We start from the raw sequence: 14303 nt of genomic DNA on the forward strand, positions 1-14303 counted from the left end.
CACACACACACACACACACACACACACACACACACACACACACACACAGTCAAGAGGATCAGCCTGAAACCACAGGAATCCACCCGTACGTGATCCCACTGCTATCATTTGGGCCTCACCCCAGGAATAAGAAACACCACAGGCTGGGCCCCTGGAAACCCTTCCAGCTTACTCTGATACATGTTCAAGTTTGGCATTTGCCATCTAAAGCAAACGGTCATCACAAGTGTGTGCATCTAGACACTGCTGAGTTTGAGTGTCTTGGACTCAAGCGGTGGGGCAGGCTGTCCTTAGCTTTCTCTTGCCCAGGACAACAGTCCCATCTCACACTTTTCTTGCTCACATAGGCTTCACACACTATCATTTGTAGCTGCCACTTCTCCTTTCCCTGAATTTCATGAGTACGTGCTGTTTGCACCAGTTATTTAGGCATGTGGTAGCATGCTTCATAATTCACCCAACATTTCCAGTTGTGTGCAGACCGCCTCTACAGTGTGTTAAGAAGCACTGGCCACGTGTGCGCCCTTGCACCCATGGTTAACAGCAGCAAGCATCAGGAAGGCACCTTTGTTTTAATAAGAGTTCTTTGTTATCAATTACTATACCCTCATTTTCCAGGTAATTCCCCGAGGCTTCAACTATGCTACCAGTAATGAGTTTCTGATTTGGAATCCTCATACTGCCCTCCAGGTATTCAACAAATGTACCGTTAACTCCCAGTGGTCGGATACTTGTGAGCCTTTGGGTTTGCTCGTTGAGAACTATGCTGGTAGAAACATGTTCAAAGATCCTACCCGGTACTAAATAGTTTCTTACATACATGCAGAGTGTAAAAATAGGTAGGGAATTGGTGACCTCACCGGGTTAATTAGACTATGAAAATTTAAGGTCCCAGGGAACATAAACATTTAACTGAATCATCCTGTGAGCTGAGTGACCATAGCATGTCACAGGGCCCCAGGCAATTATCTGCGGATTGCCATGGTTTAGGGAATCCAGTTCCATCTATGTTTCAGCATCCTGACAATGAACCAGAACAGCTGACAGTCATGGGAATTCTGCTTCTCCGGTATCCTTTCCTCACAGGAACCTATGGATTCCGCTCCCTATTTCCACTTACAATAAAAATCAAAAGACCTTGTGCACGGAAGTGATGTTCCTTAAATGTGATTCACAATGTCCCTAAACTGTGGGGCTCAGCTTTGTGGGAAAGGTGCCAGGTTCCAGGAGAAAAAGTCACAAGTTACTCAGATCAAATTCTTGTTCAACACAAAAAAATCAGGTTGAGCCCCACTATATTCTATATTGTACTGTAACAACAAAATGAAACAGGATAAGCTGTTTAGACAACTTGGCCCAACCAGGGTCGCCCGGTCTGCAATGGGAGAGCTAGGCCTCCGGCTTAGGACTGTCTGATTTGAAAGCAAGAGCACACAACTGCCACCCAGTGCTGCCTCTCGCCTTTAATGTCATCAGCCCCTCTGGTATGCTAGCAATCACCCAGGCTGTTCAGGTCTCCATTTCTCAGAGGAAGACACTGGAGGATGCCAGCATCAAGCAGGAGGCTCACTACTCTGTCAAGCAAACACTAGGGCTGGGCTCCAGGGCACGTCTGTGGCCTTGCTGGTGTCAGTGAGATCTACCAGGACAGGCGCTACAGCGGGAGTTAACTGTGCCTGAGAATCTCTGCCATGCTGAGGTTCAAATCCTTATTACCAAAGAACAGGAATGGCTTGGGGACATTTAGGGTAGAAGGTAATGATGAAACCTCCAGCCCTATATGCCTTTGATACTCACATTTTCATATAAGGCCGCCAGGGTCTCCAGATCAACCACAGAGTCATCCACATTAAATATGGCTGTCAAAGAGAGAAAGAGAGAGAGAAAAAAGAGAGAGACGAGGTCCTTGATTTGATCACAACACCAGTGTTCAGCCCAGGCCCAGCTTCCCCACAGTATAACCCTGAACTTTTTGCACAGGCTCTGCCTGCCTGTTTGTTTCTGCTCCTCTTCCTTTCATACCAGGGGGAGTTCATATGAAAACAAATCCAAAATGGTCCCTAAGGCTGCCCTGAGCCTTGGCCCTGCCTTATTTAATTCTTCAGGCTTCGAGTCCTTTCTGCAGCTTAATTTAGGCACTACAGAAGTGTTTGTGCTTTTAAACTAAATCAGTTTGGAGGTTTGAAGCACAATTTTAAATCTTACTTCCCGGCTGGTAATTGAAGAGATTTAGCACTTAATGTAGAAGAATTGACTCTTGCCCATGACCAGGAAGGAAAAGAAAAAGGGGGGGGGGGACACGATGTTGGCAAATTAAATGAATTCAAGCATGTGATTTCAGGCACCTTTCTGTGGCCACCGCAAACATCTTGTTTGGATTAAAAAGACAAGAAAGAATAATCATAGCTTTAACAGCAAATTAAGATCACAGAAACCTCCCATGAGCCAGTATCACAGTAAGGTTTTGTTCCCGTGCTTTTGCTGGGATTCTACTTTTGTTCTGTATCTTAAAAGAATCATTTCGCTGCTAGCTAATATGCTTTCGTCTGTGGTGGTTCCTTCCCATATATGTTTGGATACACATGCAACAGATTTTTAAAGCCTTAATGGAAATGGCTATCAAAGTGTTTGAAATTGGCCGGGTCCACATCTTTAAATAATTATTCAAAACTAATAAGGTTTGTCCTCTCAGCTCTACCTCCCTTCTCTGGCTTTACATTGTGAAATTAACCAGCACACTAGTAAATTTTCTCTGTGGCAGGCTAATTAATTTTATTAAACCAACCAGTGATACTTAGAATGCTTTAAAATTCTGCTCTCCAAGCTATTCTGTTCCTTCCATTACACTATGTTTCCCTGGAGAATGCAGAGATCATGGCAAAGGGCAGGTTGCTTCTGAATTTGTTTTTATTTCCCTTCTATCATTTAGAATCATATGGATACATTCAAAAATTTTGATAAAATTTGTTAGCTGTGGTAAGAGCATGGCCCTTCAGAGAACACCGAGAAGAATATTTAAAACTTCTTTGTAGCCACTCTCTATAACTTAGATGCCTATACACAAGTTATTTTTAGACTTAAGGATGTATATGGGAGGGGATATTAGGAGATTATTGACAAGATTCTACCAAGGTACAAAATTGCACTTCTAGAAAAGCCAGTGTGACCCTCACACCCCTGGCCCCAGTGTGGCTTGAGAAAAGAATGAAAGAACTCAGCCTCTAAGGACTGGTGCTTTGTTGGTGGAGATAATACAGATTCACTAATTGGTCTGATGACGATACATTTTCAAATAGCTGATGTTTTTAAACACAGACAAATAAAACAGGCCAGTAACAATGCTAAACCCCAATATTCTGTTTTAAAAATAGGCTGATATGAATAAGAAAAGGCACAAATATAAAGATATATTTTTAAGGAATGTAAGAAATGCTTGCTTAAAACAATCATACATACCTTGAGTGCTGTATCTGAGCTTAGAGCCTAAATCAAACAATAAGCTTTGTCACCAAGAAAGAGAATGAGCTGAGGTCTTTCACATTAAGTGCTTAGTTTTAAGTAGTCAGCCTCAACACCCCCATACATGGTTTGTTGGTTTGTATTACTGTGTAACAAGCAGCAAAAAGAAAATATTTAGAAAGGATGGGGCCAGAAACAGCCTGGGCTCTGGAACACTCACCCTCCCAAGCACCAAATTAGTATTTATTGAGTGTACCCCAAAAACACTTTTCCAGAAATTATCTTCCCAGTCCATGAATATCTAAGACAAAAGTGTTGGTGACACATAAAATATCTGATCTCATGAAATTAATGTCTTAGATTCAGGGACAGAAAATAAGTAAGTGTACGACTTGAAGTGGCAATACACTTTAAAGGAAGCAAACTGGGGTGGGGGCCTGGCTTTAGAGCAGTTGTCCAGCATGCATAGGTCCCTGGGTTTGCAACTTAGCATCCCCCCAAAACAAAACAAAACAAAACAAAACAAATGGGGGGGAGCAAAACCAGACAAATGTTTGGGTAAGAGAGGCTTCCTGAGGGAGGTGACATTTAAGTTAAGCTCTCAAAAGAGCCATTTTGTGCATATCTTGGCAGAAAAAAAAATCCAAAGAAAGGTAACTGCAAAAACAAGATTCTTTTGTAGGGGAACTGGGGTGGCAGTGGGTGTGGGTGTGGAGAACAACATGGCTCTCATGAACAGAGCTAACCTTATGAGCTAATGTGGTAGGTTGCTGAGACCTGAGGATATCTATAAAATGGATCTGACGCCCCTTACCTCTTACTAAAAATACAGAGTGAAGTAATATATATGTTTGCCATGGCACATAAAGTATAAGCTCCTGACAGAGCCCAAGAAAGGCCTATGCTGAATATGGCTTCAAATACACATTGTCATATATTTTAAAGCTTGGTAATGCCTTATCTCCTAATGCCTCTAAGAAGCAGAGAAGACTGGAATTACCAGGAGCTCATGTCGTAAGTACAATTTTCCATAATTCCTCAGTGTTTTAGGTAGTCTTTGCTATAAACCCTCTTTGTCCTTCCTTTAAGAATCCAATGGAGGCATAACTCAGGAAGCTTTATTAACATGGCAAGTACAGGCTCGGATATCTCAAAATCATGAAGAATATTGTGTGGACTACCTTGAAGGTGATTTAGTACATTGAGAGCTAGTGATATGGTTAACCTAATGCTTACTTCTAAGTTTAATCTTTCCCCTAGGCCATGCTCCATTATACGACCAAAGTCAGTTAGATAGCTGTTTAAGTAATGAGTGAATGAGTTAAATTATCCAGTTAGAGAGCTCATTAACTAATTGTTGGTTTGTTTCTTTGCAATCCTGGGGACTGAACTAGGGCCTAGCACATGCTAGGCAAATGGTCTAAGATGGAATTATAACCCCATCAGCTTCGGCTGAATACAGGTCTCAAGATTACTTGGTGTTCACAATACCTCAGTTGCTTTGCTTTGAAATATTGGATAGAGTTCCAATTCCTTGTCCTGGTTTTAGAACTCATTCTGTTCTCCATGCACTCTTGTACTCTCGTCTCTGACCCCTCCTTCATGTGACACAGGTGCATGTCCGAGTTTCTCAACATACCCTAACCTTTCCCTTTCCATATCTCACCTTAGAAGGCTCAGGACTCAGAGCTGTGCACTCACAGCTCTTGAATTTCAGGACACAGTCCTCATCATATTTTAAACGGAGTGAAAACAGTGTAATATACGAATGTGCATCATGCTAAGTGTGCGACAGTTTCTCCCTGCCACAAGATGGGGAGAGTTCAGAGAGGGAACCTTGGGTGCCTTCATCACTCTTCTCGGGATGCAAGAGGTAAAAAAAAAAAAAAGTGGTGTATGTGCGTGTGCGTGTCTGTCTGTGTGGGTGTATGTGTGTGTGTCTGTCTGTGGTGGAGGACGTTGTACAGGGCTCCTAAAGACTGAATCTTCTTTCTGGGTGTGAGAAAAGTTTCTTCTTAAGGAGAGCTTTGGGTCTTGGGGAAAACAAAACAAAACAAAACAAAACAACAAAAATCACGGGGACACTGAGGTGGGAAAGGGTGGGATTTAAAACAATATTATATTATTAATATAATATATATTAATCTGTACTTGAATTCAGTTTGCTTTGCTCCTTCTTAGTTGTCTCTTTCCAAAAATATAGGTTTGTTCAATTGGGTTACATAACCATTCTGTTTACTCCTTGCCTCTCTGTAGGGAAGCTGAAGGACAAAAATGACTGCAGAGTGTCTCATCATTAAAGCATGAATAAGTCAGGTGCTATTCCCATCATTCCACCTTCAAAAAACTTAGGAAGAAATGTCACTTCAGGATAAAAGTGACCGTTAAAGTTAGCTAGTGTGTTGCTTAAGGCAGATTCCCGAGCTACCCATTGCTTAATCATCGTCATTTAAGCCAAGCGCTTCTCAGGCAAAGCCAATTTCTAAATTTACAGTAAGTGCCAGAGAACATAAACTGGAAGAACACGAGACAGTGAAAGAAGGAGATACAGATGGGCTCGTAGAACCTTCTGGAAATGGCGAGCATCTTGGCTTGAAAAGATTAATTAAAGGGACTGAGGTGATGGGTCTGTGTGTGGCTGAGGATGAGAACGTATGGGATTTAGAGCCATACTTAAAACTAAGCACTTAATGTGAAAGACCTCAGCTCATTCTCTTTCTTGGTGACAAAGCTTATTGTTTGATTTAGGCTCTAAGCTCAGATACAGCACTCAAGGTATGTATGATTGTTTTAAGCAAGCATTTCTTACATTCCTTAAAAATATATCTTTATATTTGTGCCTTTTCTTATTCATATCACCCATGGTGAGCATCAGGGAGTTGCTGGGTAGTTTTGTGCTGAGGAGTCTGCAGGCCAAAATTTGGACATTTTGGTGCCCCATGCAGTGGCTAAGGTATAGAAAACCTAAACGATGCAGCTGCAGACGGAAAGAACAGGGAAGAAGGTGGCTCTCGGGAACACTAGTTATCCTTGACTAACTCTGGGGACTCGGGAAACTGGGAAGGAAAACCACACTGAGGCTTGAATGAACCCAGAATCAAGGGAGAGCCTCTTGTCATCCTCACAGAAGCACACAGAGAACAGAGCTTCCTTCCAGGGCCCATGGAGGAATGGAGCAGAGGAAAGAGAATGTTACAGGAGAAAGAACATAAAGAGATCAGTTTGGTACCACTACCATGTTTCCAACAAAGTACCATGTTGACCAGAGATAGATCCTAAGATTAAAATATAACTCAAAGACAGAGGAAGCAGAGACTATCTGGTTGAGCCTGGGACCTTCAGGAGATTAAATTATTTCTATTTTTCCTTCCTATAGCAAGTCCATGGAGGGTTAGGTTTGGCCACAGGTCTAAAACAGAAACGTTTCAGGCCTGTGGAGAGAGCTGTCATACATGGACATAATCTAGCTTCCTATTCACCTATTCAAAAATGCAGTCTAGGTGCTGAAGGTGGTGTCAGTACCCATAAGGTCAGATATGCCTTAAAATACTGAAACAGCCAGGCACAGGGGTACCTGCCTGTAATCCCAGCATTCAGGGAGCCAGAGGCAGGAGGATCTCTGTGAGTTCAAGGCCAGCCTGGTCTACAAAGCATGTTCAGGACAGCCAAGGCTACACAGATAAATCCTGTCTCAGCCGACCTAATCAAATTAGTCCTGTAAGCATTTGTATTGAATTTAGAAGCCATTATACACACTGATGACCACAGTCTTCAATGAAAACATTTGTGGAGTTCCCTAGGATCAATTAGCTTCCTCTATTTTATACCAGAAAATATACATTCAGTGGTAAAGGCATTTCCTTGTGCATGCAAGGCCACGGGGCCAATCAGTAGCTCAACAAACAAACAAATTCTCTCTGTGTCATTCTCCTGTCCCTTACACATACATGTTCAACTTTCATCTTATAATCCAAATTAACAAATGACTGCCTACATAACTCTCTAGCAAGCCGCAAAGCTTTGGTACAGTAATTCCTAGTCACTCCAGCGTTGGTCCCATCTGCAAAGGGCTCATTATTCCAACACTCCTGCAGACTGTGTCAGAAAGGTGAAGTGTCAAATCCACAAAGGGGAGACCCCAGCAGTTCTCTGCTACTGCAATATCAATCATTGCTGGTGGCTTTTACTTTTATCTCCCTCCCTCCTTAGTTGTCCCTGCCTCACACTGTCAGTTCGGTTAGAATGTTTCACCTACACCTCACAATATGTCAAAAGGAAGGAGACACACGCTGTGAAAAGCTGGTAATTTTATTGGGTTCCTTTACCTTTAAAAATCTGTTACTTGGTCAAGTCTGGTTTCTGGGCTTCTTTTTTTTGCAGGGAAATTGAGGCAAACATTTTTATGTGGTCCTCTGGTGCCTGCTCTGTCCTCTAAGGATTATATACACAAGGATCATTAGAGTAGTGTTTCACCCATTAAGATATAATAACCGTCAGCAGGGACAAAAAGCAGACTGGCATCACAAATTCAAACTAACAGGCGCACATAAAAAAGTATGTGACTGCTTGAAGCACATGCGAGGGTCAGGGTCTTACACAACAGGCAAATCCCCTCGCTGGCTCTTCTGTCAGGGAAGCAGGAAGAACCTACAAGAGTTCTCTCAGGCCTTCAGCCTCTTTTCCACTCTGAACAGAACTCCACCTCTGAGTTTACCATGGCCAAACGGATTGAATCCAGGACTTTGCCCGTGCTTAGAAGTTCTCTACTACTGAGATACATTTCCAGCTCAAGACTTGTTCACTTTGACTGAAGGATTACCTCCAGGCAAGAGCCTTGGTTATAGACTAGCCAAAGAAAGTCTGGTTATCCAATGTACGGGTGCCCCAGACAGATAGGTTTGCATAGCTCCACCAGGTTTCCACTGCTGCTCATTTTAGGATAATCTGTTATTATTGTTCGTTTTTCGAGACAGGGTTTCTCTATATAGCCCAGGCCATCCTGGACTCAGTTTGTAGACCAGGTTGGCCTCGAACTCACAAAAATCCACTCACCTCTGCCTCCCTGATGGCTGGGATTAGGATAATTCTTATGCCGCTCCATTTTATTCCTATGTATTTCCTTAAGTAACTGATAGCATTGCCATGTACAGAGTGACTGGTAAGCCACAAAAATGACTTAGATCTTTAATCAGCCAGGAAAAGAAAGACTGATACAATTAGTTGATTCTGTTAGTGAACCTTGTTTTGGTTCTGTCAATGCTAACCGCTAAGAGGACAATATAAGACTCAGTTGTTTTGCCCAAATTACTCAGTTTCTTTTTTAAGGGATCAAGAAAAGTCACTGGTGAGTAAAAGAGAGAAGATGGAGAAAAGTTAATACAGAAGAATTTGGATTTTAAAAACTCAGTATACATCTCCCAAGAAATTGCAAAAGTATTTTACCCTCCCAGGATCAACCAAGCAAAAATGAAGTGCACAGCAGACTCTGAATGCTGTTGAGAGAGCACAAACTTCTCACAGCTTTGGCACAGCTACAGTGGCCACCACTCTAAGAGATGTGGGAGTCCCTGTGGTGAGAGGAAGCGAGAGGGCAGGGAGAGGGGAGTGTGGAGGCAGAGTGTGGAAGGACCACTCTGCTGTGAGACCTCCTGCCCACTGTTTCTTCACACTAGTAAAATTCCTCTAGGGGCCTTTCCTCAGGCTGCTTTGATTGCCCCACCCCCATCCCCACCCCCAATCATCGTGTTTCTCCTCCTCTGGGCACCCAGCATGCCTGTGCAGACACAGAGCCACAGGAACCTTTGCTTGATGCTAATATCCAAATAAGGTGCTCCAGGGCACCCACTAAAAAGCAGCTTAAAGAAAACTCTGTCCACTACATTAGAGGGTAGGAACGGCGGGCGGATTTTGCGAGGATTAACATGGAGCGATTGCTGCAAGCCTTCTCTGTGTCAGGATTTCTCAAAGTGTTTCACACTGAACTATATGAAGGTGAGGCTGTGGCCTGGGTTTTATGAATGGTAAAAGTGACCTATGAAACCACTCAAGGCAATTCTGAAGTCATCAACAATCTTCCATTGGAGCAGGGACTTACTGGACCAAGACTACATCTTCTACTCTTTAGATGTACAGTCTTTACCATGTGGAAAAGACATTTAAACAACGAACAGAGTAATCAAAACACAAACTAAACCATCAACCACCAGACAAAAGTCTACAGAGAAACCTCAGTTTCTGAATGCCAACATATGGCTTGTATACAAATAAGCAGTGTATGAGAGAAATCTCATGCAGCCTCTGTTATGAAAATCCACATATGTATATGTACATATATACATATATATATTACAAATACCCATGCTCACTAATGTTTTACCAGCTCCAGTGTTAACTCTAATACACAGTTTTAGTTTATCCAATGACCTAACTTCAATCTTTTATTTTTAATAGCTGAAGTAATTCTCAAGAATTGGTATGCCAGCAGAGTTGGATCACACAGAATTTCTGAGAAGGAGCAAGTAAAAGTTTGAGAATGCCTTATCTTAAATAAAATCTATAGAAATAACTGGAAATCTTATACTTCACGCCAAAAGTCACTAAAATGAAGGGAAAAGCACACTGAAAATGAAGACGCATGAAACTGCATCCAGATACACAAAGAATTAAAAAAATATCAAGGGATGCAACTCCTAGTCGTCACTGCACTTCTGAACGCCTCGCAGAGTGTCCTGTTAGTCAATGAAGACTTTAATTTCGTCTCTGAAGGGCTGAGAGGCAAGTGTGAAAGACAGTAAATGTGGGCTGTCTGGAAAAGAGTGGAAATGGCCACAAAAGGGATATGTAGCTCATATATCCTAAAACTGCAAAAAAATCATTATAAGACAAAAACCCCAACTCTCCTGTGAGTCCGGGCATGTACTCTGCTCCAAAGTACCATCATGTAGCTACAATTAAAATTGTCCATGGTTCAAACCTCAAAGAAGGGCACAGAGTGTAGAATTCACGACATTTCCCTGTCTGCATCCCCTCTGTTCTCCGAAGGGCAGTGGAATGAGAAACAGTTTGGGTTAAGCTGCTTCTGTTCCTCCATTCGTTCTGCTCTTTTAAGCCAAATTACATTCCAGGCAGATTGGACGGTCTCGGTGGATTGCCTGAAGGAAAAGTATAAAGAGGGACCGACCGGCCTGCACTTTCTGACTCCATCCTGCTATTGAAGGAATGTATAATGGCTTAGAAAGAGGTGAGGGGAGCCCCACTGCTGAGGTGTTTCAGACTCAGTGGGAGGAAAGAGAAGATGGGGAAGAAAAAGGGAAGTATTAGAAAAGACCATTCACTTTTCCTAATTTCTTCAATTGGCCTCTACTGGTGCTTAACGAATTGACTGACGCTGTCCTCATCATTTGCTGGGTATGCCAGCAGATGATAGGCACAAGTCATGTGGTGATTGGGAATGGGGCAGACAATTTAAATGAAGTTCCTTTAGGTCTAATGTCTATTTTTAATTAATCTAAGTTAAACTTCACAATATAAACAAGTCGGCTTTGCGATTTCTATGGAGAAACGTTATATTGAAGATAAATGGTAAGACAATGGTAGAGGCTTTTTCTTTGTTGCTCATGGAACAGAGTAAAAAAAGGCAATCAAAGAGTATTTGCCAAGGAGCTGTGCCCAACCAACCTTACAGAAGTTTCCATCATTTCATCGAATGAGAATCCGAAGCCATCAAAATTAGCAAGACATTTAAAATCTTGTAAATCTTTTAATTTTGGATCTCCTGTGTTTTGGAATGTGGGTGTTAGTTCTTCCATGTATTTGTTGTAGCATACATATTAAGAAAGCATACCTTGACAAGTGTATGCTAAAATGCTGGCCTGGTGAGGGGGTCTCTGTAAAGATACTGTGGAGACTAAAAGCCTTCTGAGCATGGCTTCTTAGGCTAAGGTGAGAGTTTTCTCAGGAAAGTCTTAAAAAATCTGTAATATATTCCCAGTGCCCAGTGAAGTTCATTTTTGACAACTCCCATGAGCACTGACATCCATTTCTGGAACTTGTTAGTGCAAAGCAACAAGGTACCGTGGGTAGGTACTCAGGATCTAGGTTACAGGCTCTGAGTGAGCCTTTTCTTAACTGGCCTTCCTCTCTCGTGCTGAGCCTCTGACACAGAGAAACTAGGACGCAATGCAGCTGAACTCTCTGACCAGACCAGTAGGAACTCGAATGAAAAATGTTTTATTTTGATGTTAGATTAAATACTATAAATATAAGTTCTGAGTGTGCGGGAAATTCCAAATGAATGCCAGGAGGTTTCTGGCACCTAGTCTGTTGCAAGGCATATGGAAGTTTATATCAAGAATAGTCAACAGCAATTTTCCATCTCCCCTGGGACAAGAATAAGAGGAAATTACTAACATGGAATGAAAACACTAATTTGCAATCATGTAGGCAGTCACTGTGTCCACATATGCCAAATGCTTTTAAATATAAATCATCCCATTTCATGATGGAAAGCCAGGAGTAAGGAAATCACTGATTTGGTAAATCTTGGGTGAAACACAGGTTTTGTGAAACCTCTGATCATCTTTTAAAACCGTTTCATCCAAACTGGGAGGTGGTGATGCATGCCTTTATTCCCAGCACTCAGGAGGCAGAGGTAGGTGGTTCTCTGAGTTTGAGGCTAGCCTGGTCTACACAGCAAAACCCTGTTTTGAAAACCATTTCCTCCATAATTATTCCTTTAGTGATTCTGTGTTCTAGGCTTCAGGAAGTAAGCTACTGAATAGAGGAAACCCCAGAGTTGCCCTTTGAAGGGTTTTGCGTCTGTAGCCTAGCTCTACACATTTACAATTAGGGTAGAATTTTCAATGTTCCCCAGACACTAGCTTGTACAGCTCCCGTTAAAAGACACTCAGATCCTCTAAAACAACTTTTTTCTTCTCAGTGCTGCTTTTGCTGCTAAACCTCTGGTATGCCTTTTTCCCCCCCACTGCTTAAAGCACAGCCCAGATTTTGTTTCATCACTCTTACAGCTGCTGTTACTAATTGCAACCATTCTCTCTAAATGTCCCTTGTCCGTGTTTTCCTCTTTTACATTAATGTATGTCAGCCTTGGTGCTGACCTTCATCATTTATCATCTAAATCTGTGCACTCTATAATAGATTTATTCTCTTATACCAGTTACCCTTCTTGTAACTATGACCAAATACCCGACAGAGACAAAGAAGGAAGGATTTGGATCATGGTTTCCGATGGCTCATCCATGCACGTTGGCCCCACAGGCTTAGGCAGAAGATCATTGTAGCAGGTATGTGACAGAACTATACTTCAGTGCCTGATGGACAGGAAGCAGAAAGGAGAGAATCTGGGGAGGGGCCAGAACAGGAGGAAGCCCTCAAGGACATGACCGCAGTGGCCTACTTTCTTCAACCAGAGCTTACCTCCTACGTGTCACCGCCACCCAATAATATCCTTCAAGGAATTAGTTGGTAAATCAGAGCCCTCACATGCTGACTGTCCCTTCAGATGCTGTCAAGGACTTGTCCAGATGTGTGCCTCATCCCCAGGTGTTTCTTAATTCAATCAGGGCAGCAATCAGAATTTTTAGTTCTATTTTCATTTGTTCAGCCAAGAAACCCTTAATGATAACTGTTTGCATGATGGACACAAGCAGGAGGTGCTGGGGTTCACACCTATGGGCGCTCTCCTTCTTGGAGCTTATATTCTGAGAGTGGATTCGAATGAAGGAAAAATAGATGCGTAAACTGAACAAAATATTGGGCTCTGTGTAAGACTAAGATAACACATGGTGAGATATCAGGGAGGTCAAATCTGACAAGGCCTGCTTGAGGCGATAGTTTAGCTCAAATCCACAGTAAAGAGCAGGGGCTGGCTATACAGACTGGGAGGTGGGAAAGCATTTCTGGAAGAGGAAATGTATGCTGTCCTTGCCAAAAGTACAGCACACTCAGGGATAAAAAGGAAATTCCGTAAGGAATCAAGGAAGACCATGGTAGCTGGTTAGAAGTGCAGGGTGAGTGAAAGCAAGGACTGTCAAGGGGAGATAAATACTTTGGCAAGCATATGCAAGACATCAGAGCTCCAAGATACTGTGATGATATTTCTTCTGTAATGATGTGCAGACCCCTCATGATGATGTAAGGGGCCCTTCCTGGCGCGCACTCTGCTTGTGATTTGAGTCTTAGATTCTTAAACAAGTTGCATTTGATTGCTGCCCATACATTACAGCTGTGGCTCCTCTCCCCTTATCCTGTCTCATGTTTTTTCCTTGCTTGGGAAGGCTCCTCTCCCTAATGTGATCATAACTGCATCCTCTGGGCCTCACTTTAAGTCTTACAGGATAGCATGGCTGTGATTTCACAGCCAGCTCTTTTGGAACTTTTGGCTGGTCACCCATCCTGTGAGCTCCTGAGAGTGCTTAGGGTCTGGTCCTAATGCTGTTTTGGTGCCTGGCAGGACTGGCACTTAGTATATGCCGAAGGCAAGTCAGGAAGCACTAAAACACAGTCTATTTCATTTAGTATTAACAGTGTTTTTAATCTTTTTTTGTTTTCAAAATTAAAACTAAATCCAGCAAACATGAAAATCAGCCTTTCAAATGTGATTTGGGTACATTAGTTCATTTAGTTGTAAACACTGCTTAACAACTTCCTAGTAACCTGATATAAATGTACAGGAACTATCTTTGTTCTATGCTGTCTTGTTACATAGACTGCCAGGGTTTCACATTATGACCATTTATGTGTAGGCAGTTCACCACAGAGAAAAGTTCGTCTTTAAAACACAGCAAACAAATGTGCTCTTTTAAAGGCTGAACTGGTAAATATCA

The 14303-nt window shown here is 42.3% G+C and overlaps 1 protein-coding gene across 4 annotated transcripts in view; it reads right to left on the reverse strand.

The window, feature by feature from the left end:
- Fmn1 (formin 1) overlaps positions 1-14303 on the reverse strand; it is a 343149-nt gene that overhangs the window by 120833 nt on the left and 208013 nt on the right. For all 4 annotated transcript variants that reach the window (XM_055599030.1, XM_055599026.1, XM_055599041.1 and 1 more), the window contains one exon: positions 1798-1859. In XM_055599030.1, the coding sequence (XP_055455005.1) occupies positions 1798-1859 (62 nt within the window). The remainder of the gene's footprint in view (positions 1-1797; positions 1860-14303) is intronic.

Source organism: Psammomys obesus, unplaced genomic scaffold, assembly GCF_907164565.1.
Source record: "Psammomys obesus unplaced genomic scaffold, mPsaObe1.curated_primary_1811, whole genome shotgun sequence".
In the NCBI taxonomy this organism is placed as follows: domain Eukaryota; kingdom Metazoa; phylum Chordata; class Mammalia; order Rodentia; family Muridae; genus Psammomys; species Psammomys obesus.